We start from the raw sequence: 18,223 nt of genomic DNA on the forward strand, positions 1-18,223 counted from the left end.
AGCTTTTCTTATTTTTACAAAAATAAAATCATCCTGTCTTTTACATTCAATCCTTTTCTTTTTCCTCTTTAATACCATCTGAAATTCTGCAAGTATGTTCCTTTTACTGTCCCCTCATCTCCAATGCCTCAAGATCTCCTGGGATAGGGAAGGCAAACCAGTCCAATTTTATCCCTTGGAAGGGTATGGCGGGCAGCTTCTCTGGGGCAGAATTTTTGCCCTAAGTAAAGTGCTAGCTCCATCCTGTAGCTAATAAAGCACGATTCCTCTTGCTCAGAGATGGGCTTGCCAGTTAGCTTTCAGCACAAAAGTTCCCAAGCATTTTTTACTAATAGGGAATCTGAAGGATAAAAGCATTAAGGAGAAAGCTGCAAAAGCCAGATGCAGATATATTTAATCCTGACCCTGTTTCCTGCTTTTCATTTTAGATTTGAGCCTGCTTTTCAATTGGAAAATAACCTGTCTTGGAAAATAACCTGTCTCCAGCATGCAGACTATAAAGCAGAAACCCAGCTCTGGAGGTTCTGGTAAAGCAAACAAACCTTTATTATTTGCTCTGAAGGACCTTTGCTTTTGGCCTATTAGCATTAGTCAATATATATATCTTATTATAAAAAGATGTTGGTCATTTGAAACTACTGTGCAACTGTTAGCATTTATCCACTCACTTTTTCCCTTTTCATTTCTCCTGCCTGCTTTTCAGCAGCATTTGTTTTCCCTTATCTCCATATACACCTGCATGCATAAAATACTAAGGGAAGTAGTATTTGGAAATAGAATATTCATCCATTTTCTTAATCTCAGAATCGATTTTAAACAGAAAAGAACAAACATAAAACCATACCGACTTGAATGTTTGCAGCTAAGGAAAATGTGGACAGATTTCAATGTCATATCTGTTGACTTAAGATATCCACACCGAGAAAACAAAGGCCTAATCTGCCCTAACATCTGTATCTACATACAGAACCTTGCTGATATTGAAACAAATCTAAAGTCATGACAGATACTTATATTCCTGAATACTTCCAGAGATTTGAAATGGCCTTCCTTTGAAAACTCTTGAAAGAAACAAAACAAGGAAAAACTTGAGTTCGTTTTTTGGGATTTTTTCAATGGATGTCATTAAAATCATGTCAAATCCTTTTTACTTCACCTGACATGATGAGTTGGGGAGCTCAGCACTCTACAATTTCTGTGCTTCATTGAATTAAGTAAACTCATTCCAACCTAAGAATCTTGAGGGGTGACAAGATAAATCTGGTAGCTGATACAGAGGTAAGCAGATGGTGTTGCTCTGCTGGGAAGCTGAGGTGGAGTAGCACATAATCAAGAAAGCAATCTCCTGATGGTTTGCTGTGTTTAATGCCTTAACTGAGAACTGGAGCGGAGTCAACTTGGCTTCTAGCCAAAATCTTCATTGCATTCAAAGGAACCCCACAGCAATTTTTGTTAGCTACCAAATGAATATTTGCAGGGAATACTAAAGTGTTGAAACGCAGTCCTGATTAGTGCTGCTTAATGCAAACCATGGTGAAAAGGAAGATGTTGTCCTTTTTTGCTCAGAAGATCAAAAATAAATCCTTAAATCTGCCCTCTTTTGTCTTTTTTGAAACAATTATTTGGCAAGCACAAGTAATTAAAAATCTTACATTTAAGATCTCTATAGCTGCTACTCTCTCGAAATAGATTTTTGTATATATATTTTTTCTTTATTATTACTGTAAAGGAATATTAGGAGCAGATCCAATTTCCCGAAAAGTAAAGACGGATCTTTTGGGTGACTTTTCTGGTGCTTGGATTAGGGGATTAGGTCCATTAAACAGTAAATAAACAGGTAATTCAGTGTTCAGAACATCTTGCCAGAATTAACATAGCCACTATTTCGGGGAAAAAGTTAATTTTCACTGCAATAAACAAGCTCTCCAGTGAACAGAAGAAAATTCAGAACCTGGTTGCAACTCCACTCTGATCATGGAGGAAAAAAGTATCTGAATGCATATGATTTAAAATTAAACCCATGTTGATTCGGCCATTGTGTTCCTCCTCCTCCTCACCTATTTTTACCATCCTTCAAAAGGCAAAGTGCATTGCCACTTAGGAAAATTTCACCTTTTTATTTCAAGGTTTTATGGTGCATTCCGTGCTGTAAAGCAAACCTTATAGGAAGGAAAGGGGAAATGAAAGTGTCTGTAAATTTATATTTTCGCTGTAAGGACCTACTGTTCAAAAGAGCATTAAGTGGTATTTCCAGGGCGCACTGCTCTCTTATAGAGTAGAGGATATACAGAGACAGCTGACCTCATTCTTCAGGTTCCTTGCCAAGAAGTGTTCAGCTACGTGGGCTGGAAGCACATTCTCCAGAAGCACCCGATTTAGGTTCTCCATGGTTTCAATCTCCTCCCGCTCTTTTTTGAACTTGTTCTTCCACAGGAAGTCTAACCTACAGTAATATTCATTCTGTTACAAGAGGACACAGAAGTAAAGAAACAATAGGCATCTTGTCCTGCTGGAGTACAGGTTTAAGAGACAAAATAAGCACAGTACACAACCCCTACAATTATTTAGCCACTCAAATATAATTCCAGGTCCCACAGAAGTCACACCCCAAGCATACATTTTGTGACATACATTTTATCAAATCCAGCAAAAAGGCCCATGAGAAAAAAAGAAAAGTTGCAAGGTGCCTTAAGCAATGGAAGATTTATTTATCTGCTCTTAAACTTGAGTAGAAATTTCTTACAGAAATCAAACACTGTAATGGAAACAATGTATAGTTTTGCAACTTAGTATTATTTTGTAAGTGCAGAATTTCACTTACAATAATGGGCATTTTAGGAAGACCCTGGTTTTACTAACTTGAACTTATGCCATGCAACCAGCCTGGTGAAAAGACAACAGCCTATTGATATGATTTACATTCAGTATATCAAATCATGATCAGACTATAAAAAATGGCCCAGTCAGCTGGGCCAACTCAGTTTAATTTTGGTTTTGTTAGTTGCTCTTCTTTTTGGTTGGTTGCTTACTTTTACACTCCTTTCTGTAATACTTTATCCTGCTTTTCTTTTTGTTCCAGAATTTTCATAGTAGCTTTCCAGTAACTATAACAATACCTGGAACTATATGAAAACACACAACATCCTTGGAGCATCAGTATGTTTTGGGATCCAATTTCACTAGAAAGGTGGTGGAAAATAAATAAAACTGCACTTTTGCAGAGCTCTCTCCACTTCCTTTCAATATTTTCAGGGTGTTGTCATGAATTCTAAGGCATTATTTCCACAGTAAAGCCTCCTCTGGCCTATCTCATTTGACCTGATAAAATCAAGAGTTGTTTCAATGTAGTCTTAGTGGTTTAACACTATCAGGCAATGTCAATGAAGACTATGTCATTAACCAGGAGAATATGATTATGATGGCAATCTTATTACAGAAAAACTTAAAAGTGCTAGCTACTGGTATTAGCAGTCAGTAAGCATTGACATAAAAAATGAGAGTAGTCCTTCTGACTGGACAGTGGCTGTAACAGCTCAAAATGATTCATAGGAATTCTGCTGAGATCACAGCCAAAGATAAGAGTAGAAAGTTAAAATTAGATGGTATTAAAATGATTTGGCAAGCTTTTAAAAGGCAATGAAAGAAAAAAAAAACTGATGGAGGAAAACTGTATCTGCAAAATACCTGCAGGATGAAAAAACAGTAAGAGGAAAATGATTCCTCCGCTTAAATGTATAGAGAGAAATATACTCAAGTCTCCTTTGAATTGGTTGATAAGGGCCAGGTACTATTTAAACATTTAATTACAAAACTGAAAGAGAACATCCATCACATGAAATCACTATTAACATACTCTCTTTGTGCTGATATCGATACTACTAAGGACAGAATGCAGAACTTAAATGCACCCCAAAAGAAATATTCTGGCTATTCTGACTCAAGGGTGACATTCTTCTGAAAGTAAAAGGGGTCTTGACATCTTAGAATGGATCATGCTGCATTGCAGAAATCTGGACTTTGAATGTCAAATAAACAAACAAGCTGGATATTTGAAATAATTATATTTTACTAAAGGGTATTTGCAAACTATTAGCAAAATAAGAGTGGGCAGAGACTTAAACACTTGTATAGACAATCATAAATGTACAGAGAACCTGAAAACAGATTTCTGCAGGAATTTGGGAATAGGATTTTATTATTGCCTTGTCATTAAGCCTGTATTAAATGGCAATTATCAGTCCTATAAAGCTTGAGATCATGAATAGAGATTTTTTTTCAGAACCATCCACAGCACGCAAAATACATGCAGTCACTTTTTGAGAATATCTTTTTATATATATGTTAGATATTTATACATCCAAGAACTTGGATTAGTATAAATATAAATACACATAGATGGTAAATTCAAATGCCACAAATGGTATTCATGCAGGAAAAATCCAGTAAAACGTTGGGACGTCAAAATCCTTGGGCATAAATTGACAAAAGTAACATGGATGCCTGCTGAAATTAAATATCCATAGATTGTACCAACTTTGTAGTGAAAAGAAAAGGTGGTAGCTAAGTGAAGTTTTCAAAAATATGTTTCTTCTTCAAAAGCTAGTATAAAAAAGATAATTTATTTACTACCTTACTCTTTACTGGATTAAATTTAGGCTGCTCCAAAAAAGGGCAAAGAGAACTTAGAGATCAGAAAAGAAAAATCAGAATGTATTCTACAATTTGCTTTGACATTAGAAAAGTCAGCATATCATATTACAAAAAGAGAAGAGCACCAGCTTATTAACTTATTTTCAATTGTGGTGGTGGTGGTTTTTGTGTTGGTTTGTTTGCATGATATGAAACTTATCCTGATCAGTCAAGACAGACAGAGTGTTAGAGAACTGACAAAGGGTAGGGATATAAGGCAAGTCTTTGGAAAAGTAGCAGGAACAGTAGAGCAAGGTACCTTGTAAAAAAAGCCAGTAAATGCTAAGGAAAAGAGCTATTCAGACTTAGTGGCTAATGCTGATACAAGTGGATGAGTTGACATACTGTAAACATGCCTCTATCTACTACAAAGAAGTAAATGGTCATGTGACTAGCAGTGAAATTTGAAATAAGTTTTCATTGAATTCTTTCAGAAGAGACTCTTGAAGAGACTACTTTGTTCAAAAAGAGAAGAATTTTCTCGCAAAATAAAAGCTTGCTAAAAAACAGAAGAGAGACAACAAAGAAACAGTTTTTACAGCTCTGAGAAACTGCCACAAGCACCTCAGCAGTAAAACTACCAATGAAATTCAGTGTGGATAAGTACAATATAATCAATCATGAAAAACTATACAGCCAGCCTACAAAGGAACGGGACACATAATATTTTAGGTACTGTTGAGAAAGGAATTCACAGGCTATGTCAATACTGGATTCAAAACAGATCATAAGAGAGATTTAGTGCTCAACCGTGTTTAAAAGTGAGCACTCTCCTTACACAGTCAAGCCCACACCAATCTGGATTCTCCTGGGAAGGGTGGAAGAATCACCATTCTCAGCACACTGTCTGCCTGTTGCCAGCCCATTATCAAGTAACTCTCGGGATCGGTATGCAGGGTGAAATGAGTCACTTCATCTCAGTGTCAGGAAATGGTTCTCACCTATGCTGGCAGGGCCATCAAAAAAAACCCCAGTTCTGCTTTTTCCACCTCACTTTTGTCTGTTCACTGCCATTCTTCCAGCACAAGCATTGCTGTAGCCACACCATAAATCTTGAAAATAGATCTGCCTCAAAAGCAACCACTTCTGCAGGATTAATTTTTAATCCTGACCATTTCTCTATTTTGATGCACTATACATCTACACAGTGAGCTGGGCCAGTACAAATGAGGAGACAAAAGGATAGGAATGAGCAGCAGAGGGAAGGTCTGCTTCTTGCAGTGGTGATGCTAGCTGTGCAGCTACAGGAATTAGGTAGGGTCATAAGCCATGTAATGACATACTAACTCTTCCTCTCTTCATCCCCACTGAACAAGAGGCACTGATCCCCTGCTGCTTTTGATTCAGGAGAGGCATCTCTATGGCCAGTGGTGAGCAGGCTCACAGAGCTAGGCTTGCAGGAGAGCCTCCACTTTTTGTTTGGATGAACGTTTGGTTACTCATCCTGGGGACAGAGGAGCACCAATGGCAGCTGAAGGGAAGTAGAAAGGCTGTCCTTTTCATCAGTGCTATTATCTTTAGCATTTTTTAAATAATCAGATATCAAAAAAAGAAAAAATATGTATTATCTGCAAAAAATGCAATAATTAACAGAGAAATTACTTGCATATTACCCTCTGTGGAAGAAGGGTAAGGAAGAATTTGACTTTGTTGACACTGCCAAGATGGCTCAACAGCATCCTACAAGTGCCACTCAATAAAAGTAGAAAAGAGAAATTCTAAAAATAGAAAGACAGACACTGTCCCATGAATTTTTATCAAACTGTGAAATTCATTATCAGTGTTGGGAACACCAGCAAGATAAAATGTGTTAAAAAGAGATCAGACAGTGAAACAGAAAACAGAACGGCCAATAGCTATTAAACACAGCCACAGAAATACTAACTGGCAGAAGGTGGGAAGTATATGTCCGTGAATAGGTCACACTATGCAGGTTGATTTCCTCCTCTATTCTTTTTTCAAGCATTTGCTACCAATCAATATCACCAACAGTAACTTTAAATGGCAGCTCTTATGCCAGGTATGTATTAAAATTAGTTCATAACATTTTCCATTTTAGACTTTTCTTGAGAGCATTTGAAAATGCAGAAGCCTTTTTCTCCTTCTTCTTTAAGGGAGAAAAAGTTAGAAAAATCAAAGGCAAAAGAGTGAAGAGTTACAAATAAGTGCTATCATTACAAGGATCCTGGACCTACAGCTCTCAAAATGAAGACTTTTTCCATTATACATTCATTTCTTAGTTGGTGTGACAGAAAACACCTGTAGCTGCTTGCAGAACAAACTTCTTTGCTGACGTGACTGAACCCACAAAGAAATCTTTCTTTTCCCAATGAAGATTATATTCCTTCTCTCCTTTATTCTTGGTATTGCACCCTTTGCCTCCATCTGAGACTTGGGTTGACAGGGACTAAAGATTCTCCACTGATGAGATGAAGAACTTGTCCCTCTTTCTGAGGGAAAGTAGCTGTGCTCTAGACCCACTCTGTCACCACCATCAAATGAAAAAACTCTAAGTGCTGCTGCTGACAAGGCAGATGAAGAATGTTATTTCTAAATCAAGAAGGATGTTCCCCACTACAATAAATACTGCAGAAACTGCCAGATAAGAATTTTTGTGTAGTAACCCGCAGGGCCTGCATGGCAATTTAAATGACAGTCATTAACTTTTGAGGAGTTATAATGTAAATGAATGATTTAAGGACAGTCTGGGATAAAGGCCTTTCCAAGGCTGCAGTCTGTGACGGCTCAGGCTGTTCATGAGATCTCACATGGATTGCCTTTTCAGTTTCAGAGCCCTGTCTTGTGCACTGCATTGTTCTGGCACAACGGGCTGGAATTGCATCTTTTAGCCATGAATCCTGTACGAGCCTGAGGATTTAGAGAAAGAACTGCCCTTGCATCTTCCCTCAGCTTAGTACAGGGTAAGACCACTGACATCACATTTGTTCTGGAAAAGCACAACTGGGTCATAAAAAGAGTAGTTTCCTGTTGGGTCACAGTTTTAGTCCAACCATGGCCTCAGCATGTGGCACACTTCTGTGTGCACGCTGCATTGTTTCTGTGTCTGCACCAAATTGTAATAACTGTGAAGAAAATAGCTTGCAATTGAGCAACCAGGGAGACAGCAGATGGATGCAGACAGATGGGAACAAGGCAGGAAGCTACGAGCCACTATTGGTCAGAATGAGAAGCAATAGTCACAGTACACTATCAGCATAGTGTCAGTGTTAGCTACTGGTGAGTTTTAAGGGCATATTGGAAGGCAAGAAAGAAAATTATGTTATAGATGCTCCTGACACTCCTCTGCAAGGCTATGGGAAAGAACAGGACAAAAGTGTTTCTTTGAGAAGGTGACAGGCTGCATGTGGCAGCTGGCATTGTGTCCACTGGCGCAGGTGAAGAGAAGTGTTTGTCTTACCTGTCTACCCAAAACCAGTAATGTGATGAAGAATATAAACAAGGAAATTGAGCCCATTGTCTTCAGGTCCTTCAGTATTCCTGGCCTATAAAATAAAAACATAAGTAAAGCAGGCTGCTCAAAAGTTAAACCAATATTACTTCAAGCACAAAAATAAGACCACAATTTATATGCACTACTTTCTGGTACATAAACTAAGAACATTTAAATATTACACAATATAATATTTGATAAAATATCATTATTTATATTATGTAGATTTAATTACCTCTACAATATTCTCTGCAAATGTGCCTACATTTTGAACTCCAATAATAAGATGAGGATTTAGGAAAAATAATGTCCTTTTTTACTTGCAAATGGAGAGCATTTGTGGCTTATTCTATACAAGTAGAATAAAAATAGATTTTTAATGCAATAACGCTATTTCCATTGTGGAGAGCTCGACCATATCCAATGAATATGCAGAAAAAGAAACTAAAGCACCTATCTCCCAAGATATCTTTTCTCCTGAGAAGGCACAAACTAGATCTTGTAAAGAGTTTATTAAAAACTCTGCTTTGGCAAAAGTCACTAAAAGCAATGGAAAACAGTTCACACTAGAACTCTCCTACTCATGCCACTGAAACAAGAACCTTGGTAAGAGATTTAGGAAGGAAAATGCCAACAGATGCAGAGCTTGACTGACAAAATCAAAGCTGCCAGAAGCACAAGCTCAATCTAACCTGTTCCCTGGTTCTCCATACCATCACACACATACTCTTTCCATTAATAAAATGGAAACAAAGACTTAGGTTTGTTCATTTAATCTTTAGATTTAAGTGCAAAGAAAACATACATTTTTTTCCCCAAATTTTCAAATGAGATCCTTTTCCATAATTGTTACAGCACAGGAAAAATTACATTGAAACTACAATCTGAATATCCAGATTTTCTGGTGTGGCATATGCCATACACTTGGCCTACACAGAAGAGAATCGCCTCTTTGTTTTGAAAACGAGGTAGAAATTACAGCTGTCCAAATATTATTTTACACAGCAATTACAAGAACTGGAGTCGTAATTTTGGTCTTCCATATTATCAGCTGTAACAAAGATTTCAGCAGCCTCACTAAAAACTTAAGATACAAATGCACAGGCACAACAAAACAAAATAAAAAATATCCATACTGTTCGTCTACTAATTTGTTCAATCACTAAGACTTTATTTGTAAGCATTTCAGACTATGTACTAGCTCTGGGGAAGCTGATTTTCTTCAGCTTGTAGCAAATATGCCCTAAAAGCCTTAATTATGTGCAGCCTGAGGCCTTAACAAACTTGGTAATGACTTCTTGTAACACCCTTTGTGACAAAAATTCAAATTAAACCATACACCATTTCCTATACTGTGTGATTTAAATGCCTTGTCCAGACTTCTTTCATTCTAATGCTCTGAGGTGTGACATTAAATCAAACATTTGCTGCACCATGACAATGATTTTACATTGTGACTCAGATTACACAGCCAAACACGTGTGTTCCATGACTAAGAGCTTCCATGGGTAGTATTGAACTTCAGAAAGACTGGAGTTAGCCACCTACCTTCTAAGAGGTGCCATTGCATACATAAATTTGCTGTAGTCATCCAGCATGGGCCCATGAGTGTGCAGAAGGATAACATTGTAGCCCACCAATGCAATCAACATTATTACCATTTTCAACTCATAATTTATCCTCAGGAAAACAGAACAGGAAATGAGCCCTAATATGCAGCTGTATATAAAATACTGGCAAAGAGAAATCAAATGGAAAATATTTAGAATTTGGCTCTTGAGTAAATCATGCATAATAAAAAGCTCAGGCTACTTTAAAAAACAAATCATTGACTGACCACTGAAGTGTGCAATCTATCACAATCTGGGACACTATGGTTTATAGACAGCCAATAAAAATAAATTTATGCTCCCTAAGTTTCACCCTTTGACACTTTTGATTTACTCATCTACATTTGTGGGATACCACTGCTGGTGTTGAAATCTAATGTAAGAGTCTGTTGCCAGCAGAGTGACATAAGATTTACTCCTGTTCCACTGTAAAATTTTCATTCATGCTTGAGTCCCAGGATTACCCTGAATGTCTTGCTTGCATTTGGGTCAAGGTAAAAATGTCTAAAGGCCTGAAGCAATAATTTCATTGCCTACATTTGCAGCTGTTGTAAACTGATGCAGAACACAGTTATGAATCTCACAGATAGGCAATTTTATAAACAGACAGGATAGGAAAAATACAAAGCTATTAACAGGGCCTATGCATAATACAAATATAAAAAATCCTTCTCTCAAATGCTGTGGAGTAATATAAAAACACATTCAATTGTTAAAAAAAAAAAGCCTTTTCTTTCCTATGTCATATATATCAACAAAAATATGTATAGTTGAAGTTAAATTTCTGGAAAAATATTTTCTTCTAATATCTCCTGGCAATTGATTACAGCATCAGAATTAATGCTAAAACAGGAATCATCTCTAGAATCATTATCTTAGTCTTTAATATGCAACCCCTTTGCCAGAAATGCTTCCTGAAAATTACAGTCCTGCACCTTGCAAGGAAGTTTCTTTTCTGAAACTACAAAGCATTCTATTTCTAGTCATGCTATTTTCGGACTACTGTTGACTTGTTGATGGCAGCAATTTTGACAGAACCTGAATCACTGTATACTAATTTTGGAGGATCACTAAGAAGGATAATTTTCACAGCAGCCATCAGACAGAATGTATCTGCCATCTCAATCTTTGCTGCTACTGTAATTTGCTCAAAGATCTGGTTGAAATAAGAAATAGATAGAACTATTGTTCAGAATCATGAAAAAAAAATAAAACCTCTCTGTTAGCTGCATTTCAGAGGAGGTCACCCTCCAAATTCATGGTTACATAAAAATAGCAGTATTCTTTTGTTGAATCAGTATGGCATTCCAGTGTTGAAATCAGTTTTCCAAAAAGTAACAAGGAGAGGCAGTCTTGAACCCATAACTGAATACTGTTTGACAAAGACCCAGAAATTTTCAAGTGGAACAGTCTCTGACAGTGTTTCATACAAATACATAGAATAGATTGAAGATTTCAGACAAGGATGAATTAGAGAAGAGTGGCACAGCCACACGTTTCAGAATGCAGACCTTGCACTGCAGTGCGGTGTTTCAGTTAGACACAAGCAGATGTGGAGAGCCTGGCAATCCACAGAGCAGTGAAGCCAGCAGGTGCAGTGCCCTGCTCTGCTTAGGGCACCCCCAGCCCCAGGATGACCTCAGCCAGCTCAGCCAACCTGTCACAACCCAGGAGCCTGCAGGCAGCTCCCACCTGCCACCAACAGGATGCCTTGGCTTTATCCAACACTGCAGCAGCAAGTTCTCCTGGGGGCCTTTGGTCTGACAGCTGAAGCAGTGAATAGAAATGTTCCCTTTTAAGAAAATACTCCAACAGCTCAAAAGAGGAAAATCCTGGGTAACCTCTCCACAGACAGAATCTGCACCTCATGCCGTATAAATCAAGATTCTCAGCATCTAAAGGGGCATAAGCCCATATATATTCTCTTTTTCTTTCTTGCGCTAGCTAACAAAGGTATTTTAACCAATGCCTTACAGAATCTGATTTTCTTACTGAGATCACAGGTCTGGTGTCTTGCACCAGGGTAGTACACAATAAGGAACCAGCACAATGCATTTGGTCTCTTCTCTTAAAATATAAGACCTGCAGTTCTATAGGTATAAAGATCTTCACTGAAGTAAGAAGGAATTGGACTCCCATATGTCTATAGAGTAAATTTGTCAAATTACTTGAGGACAAAGTAATTTTGTAAAAAAAATTCCTAGTCAAATAAAATATATTCCAAAACTTCATCTTTTAGATGCCAGTATTATAACTTCTATTTATTTAACATGTGGAGGTGGCAGCACTAATACAGGACTGTATTTTGTCCCAGGAGCAGATATACATGTCAGCTTCTATTACACAGAACCTACAGAAGCATCATAGCAAAACTAAACTAAACTAAACATAAAAATGTTGCTATAATTTACTGAGGAATCTTTGCTAAGTCTTTTTAAAAAGTAAGCTAAACTAATCAAAAAAGTTATTTAGGGGGGTAGAGAAGGAGGCAAATAAATTGCTTTGCTTCAAAATGAACTTAAATCAATTGGGGCTAAAGTAATTTCCAAAGCTCTTATGCACACATTTTAGATGACATAGTCAATAGATGTCAGGTTTACTATCATAAATCACATAAAGTTTATTGATATGAGCAAAGTTTAAAACTAACACACAGATTCAAAATAACAAATTTTTAATTTAAGGAAACAAACATTTGTCAGCCTAAGTATTCAATATCTTCTAGAGTGAAAAGAGAGAAATTTTAATCCCAGATTAAAGAAAAAAAATTAAAAGTGGTAACTCAAAAGGAATTTAAAGCTTTTTCCAGCTAAAATGTTTGCAGTGTCTGGTAATGAAAACAATGCTTATTTGAGAGATGTTTTAAAGTTTTAAAATCTTTAGCTAACTTTAATTTTCATTTATTAATGTCAGAAGTGAAATTTTAACATAATTTTTATGCAAATCTATCAAAGTCAAATTTTCATAGATGAAAGAATTTGTTTTAATACTTTAAAAGCTATAAATTCTGAAATCAGAACACACCATTTTGGTAATTATTTCACCACAGAGACGAAATAAACTTCCTTTTCCTCCTGCTGCCACCAGCTTCTTCACCCAAACCCATATATTTTGACACAATATATGGCTTGACATTTTCAGCTGCAGGTCTTTTGTAATACTTTAAGGAATCAGTGCTCTCTAGGACACAGGTCCCGCTTTTTTGCAGCAATGTCCTTCCCCCTCCTCTTGCATGTGCCATTGTGCTTTTGTTCACACTGAGACATACCCTTCAGATCAGTTCAGGTCTCTTAAGAAGTTTATATAGTGGCACATGAGAGTTTTATTTCCACCCCTCTCACACCAGCTTTCCCAAAATATGCAATGACTGAAGTGTGACAATTTCACATTTGATGAAAACGGTGAATATTTTCAGGTCAGCCACCTGAAAATATTCCCACCATGGGAAACCTGCCTGCGGACTAACCTGGCTTTCACTGCACAGTCTGTTTTGCAGATGCTGTGTGTTATCTTGATATTTCGAAACGTGTTAGCATGGGTGAATTAAGATTCCTTGTTATTACACTGTTTCCTGCTTTTCTAATCTGACATTCATTAAAACCTCTATTTTCAGAAGTGCTAATCTCATTTAACTTCCCACTTACTTCAAATGCAGTTGCAGCTGATTAAAAAAAAAATAAATCAAGTTTTACTGCAGTCTCAAAAATGGGTGGGTGTTTAACTTCAAGCAGATCTGGTAACAGTCAATTTAGTGTAATTGTTGTAACAAACAAAGAAATGTGAAATGAACTTACCGGTAGGAAAAAACAGTTATTTTGTATACACCACCGTGTCTGATTACTTGAATTAAGAAAACTTGCATTTGATGAATTAAGAACTGAGGGAAAAGCTATCACAGAATTATCCAGGAAAAACTAGAAAAAAAAATCAACATATAATCCATTAGCATGACAGCTGTTTAAGGTCAAAATAGAGAACAGACAAATGGGGAAGCAGAGAAAGCTTTACATGTAACCATTTAACTTTAGTATTTCACTACTTTTGTATTTTAATTTGAAATAGGAAAAGGAAGATGACATACCATGATTACTCGTTCCTACATTCTCAAACAAAAATAAGTGTGCTAACCTTCATCTGACACTTTCTACTTGAATAAAAGACAAAAGCTCTTTGTTGTATTACTTTCATATATCAGAAGCTCGCACACCCAAGAGACATTGAAGAAATAAACTCAATATTAATAATTCCTGGATTTACCTCAACGGAATGTCCTATTTAAACAAAGGAAGAATTACAGAAAGAATATGGAGCCATTACTGAAGTTGATACAATAACATCATAATGCTGACATTAATATCGGAACTGATGGAATTGAAACTGAAAAGTGGATCCAGTTATATCTTGGGGCATCAAATTCAGCCAGCAATCACACAGGAAACCAACATCATACAGACCTCCTTGATGCAGTGATCCAGTACCTTCTTAACAATTTAGATTTTGGTGACTACATTTATTCCAGTAGTTTGAATCTCAATATTTAAGCTGTTTCTACATTTAGTCACTATTCATGGCCAGTTTGCTTGTCTTTCTTCTTGTCATAATCTCATCCTTTAGTTTTCACATAGCTTCTTCCTCTCCCTAGTATTTAAAGTCCTAATATTTAGTGTAATCTCAGGCTTCATTGTGCTCATCAATCTATGTTTTTTCTTGTTTCTTTCCTGAAAACAAGCTCTTCATTCCCCCAGTTAGTCTGGTAGTCACCCTCTGTACATATTTCTTTCAATTCAACCTTCTGGGTGACCAAAACTGCCAACACACTTCCCAGATTTTATCAGTGAGTCATGCAATAGCACTAATACAAATTCTGCAGAAAATATATTCTCATACATCCTAGAGTCACTGAATTTTTAGGGTTGGAAGGGACTTCTGGAGATCATCCAGTCCAACGCCCTGCCATGACACAGTCACCTAGATCAGGTTACACATAAACGTGTCCAGGTGGGTTTTGAATGACTCCAGACAGGGAGAGTCCACAACCTCCCTGGGCAGCCTTCTCCTCCCTCAATGTAAAGTTATTCTTCATGTTGAGGTGAAACTTGTTGTGTTTTATTTTATGGCCATTGCTCCTCATACTGTTGCTGGACACCACTGAAGAGAGCCTGGCACCATCCTCTTGACATCTGCCTTTGAGGTATTTATATGTATTGAATAAATTGAATATAAAAACTGTATTTATATATCCAGAACAATGCTCCTTTGCTCACAGCTACAAAACCTTAAAAGCTCACTGTACCTCATGCAGCTGGAGCTCAGACAGCTTAACACATTCTGCACATGGACATCACCCCAGCTATTAACACCATGCTCAGCAAATGTGAAGTAGCCTTCCTTCATTGGGACTCACCTAGGAAAATGCAGTTCATACTTACCATGAGTTAAAAGCAGTCACATGGATGGTTATTGTGATTCAGCTGAGTTGACATTAAACCCACCTAATTAATTAAAATCCTGAACTCATTGCCTGTCCATGTGATGAGCTTCCAATATGTATCAGAATTTCTTGTCACTAATCTGTCAGACCAACTATAATCTTGACCTTTTTACTACTAAATTTCATCCTAGTTCTTTTTATTTTCTCAAATCCATACCTGACTTTTTCCTTTCTAAAATCCAAGCCTTTCCTCACAAACACCGACTGTCACCCTAATTTATTAGTTTCATAGTCTCTCTTATACACTAAATATGAAAATCCACTCATGGTTGACCAGAGTAGAGCTCCAGAGGTCACCTCCCTGTCACACCCTGTTCCCTGCAGGTAGTCACTGAGTAACCCACCTCCAAATTCTTTCTCCATTTCTGTCTTTAAACACTGTTACAGAGGAAACCTGAACTGCTCAACTCACAGCAACTAAACGTGGGTCAAAATGGTTTATTGATTTACTAATGTTAGATCTGGTCAGTCATTCAGTCACAGTTCTGGACAGCCAGGTCTTGGAAACTTCCAAGGATGGAGACCCACAATCCCCCTTGGCAGCAGTCAGCGCTGTTCATGCACAGTGACTCCTTTTGTCTTTCTAAAGACTATCCAACCTCCCATGTCACCACCTGTGCTGAGAGCCCTTTAATATGTTTTATAGCTCTGCAGAGAAGAGTCTGAAGCCATTCTCTCTCTTAACTCCCCTTCAAAAGAAGTCCAAGGTTGTGGATTTGCAAAGGTTATCAATACGCCACCTACTACCAACACCAAGCTGGCACTCACCTGTGTTTCTGCAGTTGCACTTTTGGGTTCCCTTGCTTTGCCAACACAACTGTGTATGTGAAACTGCATATAATTAACCTGCCATCAGTGAACTACAAAGTCAGGATGAGTGTGGAATCCTTTGAATCTTTTCCCCTTGGGGAAATACCCTACGCTGCTATAGACGAGGATCAGTACCAGAAATAGAACCGATAAACCATGAAAACAGACCCTACAAAATGTTAATGAACACCTACAGATTTTGAAACATCCTTCTATAACTGATCCCAAAGAGCTCTAATGACATGCACATGAAGGGAGTTACATGCACATCTGCCTCTTCCCACAGGATGTGTGGGTGAAATGCACACACTCCCCTTCTGGCAATGCAGGTTCCCCTGCTGGCACACGCTGCTGAAAGGAGATGCAGGTACTCAATGCGCACCTGTGCAGCTCCCTGCAAGCTGTCCATGCACATGCTGGAGAGAGACCCCTGCAGGTTCCTGTGCAGGGACAAACCTGAGCAGTGGTCCCTGCTTGTCCCAGCCCATTTGTGCAGGCAGCTCACAGTATCTGACAGGCAGGCTGCTCTTGCTGGCTGAAGCGGAGGTGTGATGCCAGAGAGGTGACCTATTACAGTGTCAAAATAGTTTTTTGACAGTCATCTGTTTCCACTCACAGCTCTCTGTCTCCTGTCACACACTTCCACATTGCCCAGAGAGGCTGTGGAGTCTCCCTCACTGGAGATGTTCAAGAGCTGTCTGGACACAATCCTGTGCCGTGTGCTCTAGGATGACCCTGCTTGAGCAGGGAGGTTGGATCAGATGATCACGGTGGTCCTTTCCAACCTCATCTATTCTGTGATTCTGTTTCTTTTATTCTTATTTTCACACTATTTCCTTCTCTACTTAAGGTTTTTCTGAAATTTCTTGGTTACTTTTTATGCCAGCTGATGCTCACCTGCCTCTTTTGACTGGAACAACTTTGGACAAAAAATCCCCTTCAGACAGCTTTGAGGATTTACTCTCCCTCCCTGCCTCTAGCTATTTAATAACTTCTGTAACAAGGGCATTTGCCAAGAGAAACACATCCCACTAACAGTGCATATACTTTTTCTGTGGACATGAAATATTTAGTTTCAGAATTCCACTTTTTGCATGTTCCCAGAGCAAAGATTATATAACATAAAGAACTCAAACACAATTATATTACAGAAAGACATATGGCATGCATATTTATATATGTAATTTACAATAAAGCATTTTAATTTGGGTTTTGAACCTCGCACAAAGCATTTCTGGCCTATAAATGTTACCTGCATACACAGAACACCGTATGAAATATGGTATATCTATGCATATATTAATAAATATTAAAAGGAGAACAAAAAGGATATGGAAGTGTTGTCACCTGCCATGAGCCAAACAACACTTACTTCTGAATGATGTGTTTGCACTTGTCTTTCTTGTCTCTCATCAGTTACCTACATCTGCTATCATGCTTTGAAGATACATATTGTTCTTCAACATAGTATTTTTTGTAAGAGTAGGTTCAGTCCTACTAAGCAGTCACACCCACACAAATGACTCAAATGAAAGCAGTATTTTTTATGAATACCAATGTTTGCCAGGGAACGTCTGAGCATGCTACCATTATGTTCTTATTTTAACTTCATATATTCTGACAGTGTTTTCTTTTCTTGTGTTCACATGACCTGCAATCCTCAGCTGTGAGTTTTCTGCCTCACATAATGAAAATACCTGCTTTCAATGGGAGCCATGTGGTGACAGAACCTCCCTCAAAACATGGGATAAGCAAATTAGTGCATCTCTTTTGTTGTCTGAAAACAACAACTACTGTATTCACTAGTTTAGATCTCATTAGAAAAGAAGCCATCTTTCCCACTGAGGTATGAAAGTACTTGGGTGTAGAATGCATATCACAGCTTCCTTTGAAAAATGACAGTTTGTCTGGCAGTTGAATCAGGACTTTTATTCCCAGATCTTCACAAGAATGCCCCAAGAACAGTGTGAAGAATGACAAATTTCAGTATATTCCCCCTCTTCCTAAGCTCAAAAGGAGAGGTTTAAGGACAGCCTGGAATGCTAAGTTCTTACCAAGACTATTATGTATTTTTTTACTAAATAAAGGTGATGCTGAGATATTGATAAGTTGTAAAAGGATAATGAAAATCCAGAAGTACTGAAATGCATTTAGCAGAAATTTTAGAGCATT

At 37.7% G+C, this 18,223-nt stretch overlaps 1 protein-coding gene across 1 annotated transcript in view; it reads right to left on the reverse strand.

Annotated features, from left to right (window-relative positions):
• The window catches only part of ADCY2 (adenylate cyclase 2), a 204,549-nt gene that overhangs the window by 11,272 nt on the left and 175,054 nt on the right, over nucleotides 1-18,223 (reverse strand). The window contains exons 17-20 of the mRNA XM_063163008.1: nucleotides 13,545-13,664; nucleotides 9,689-9,873; nucleotides 8,108-8,192; nucleotides 2,302-2,460 (exon numbers count right to left, since the gene is read on the reverse strand). Of these exons, the coding sequence (XP_063019078.1) occupies nucleotides 2,302-2,460; nucleotides 8,108-8,192; nucleotides 9,689-9,873; nucleotides 13,545-13,664 (549 nt within the window). The remainder of the gene's footprint in view (nucleotides 1-2,301; nucleotides 2,461-8,107; nucleotides 8,193-9,688; nucleotides 9,874-13,544; nucleotides 13,665-18,223) is intronic.

The sequence above is a fragment of the Melospiza melodia genome, chromosome 1, assembly GCF_035770615.1.
Source record: "Melospiza melodia melodia isolate bMelMel2 chromosome 1, bMelMel2.pri, whole genome shotgun sequence".
Lineage (NCBI taxonomy): Eukaryota > Metazoa > Chordata > Aves > Passeriformes > Passerellidae > Melospiza > Melospiza melodia.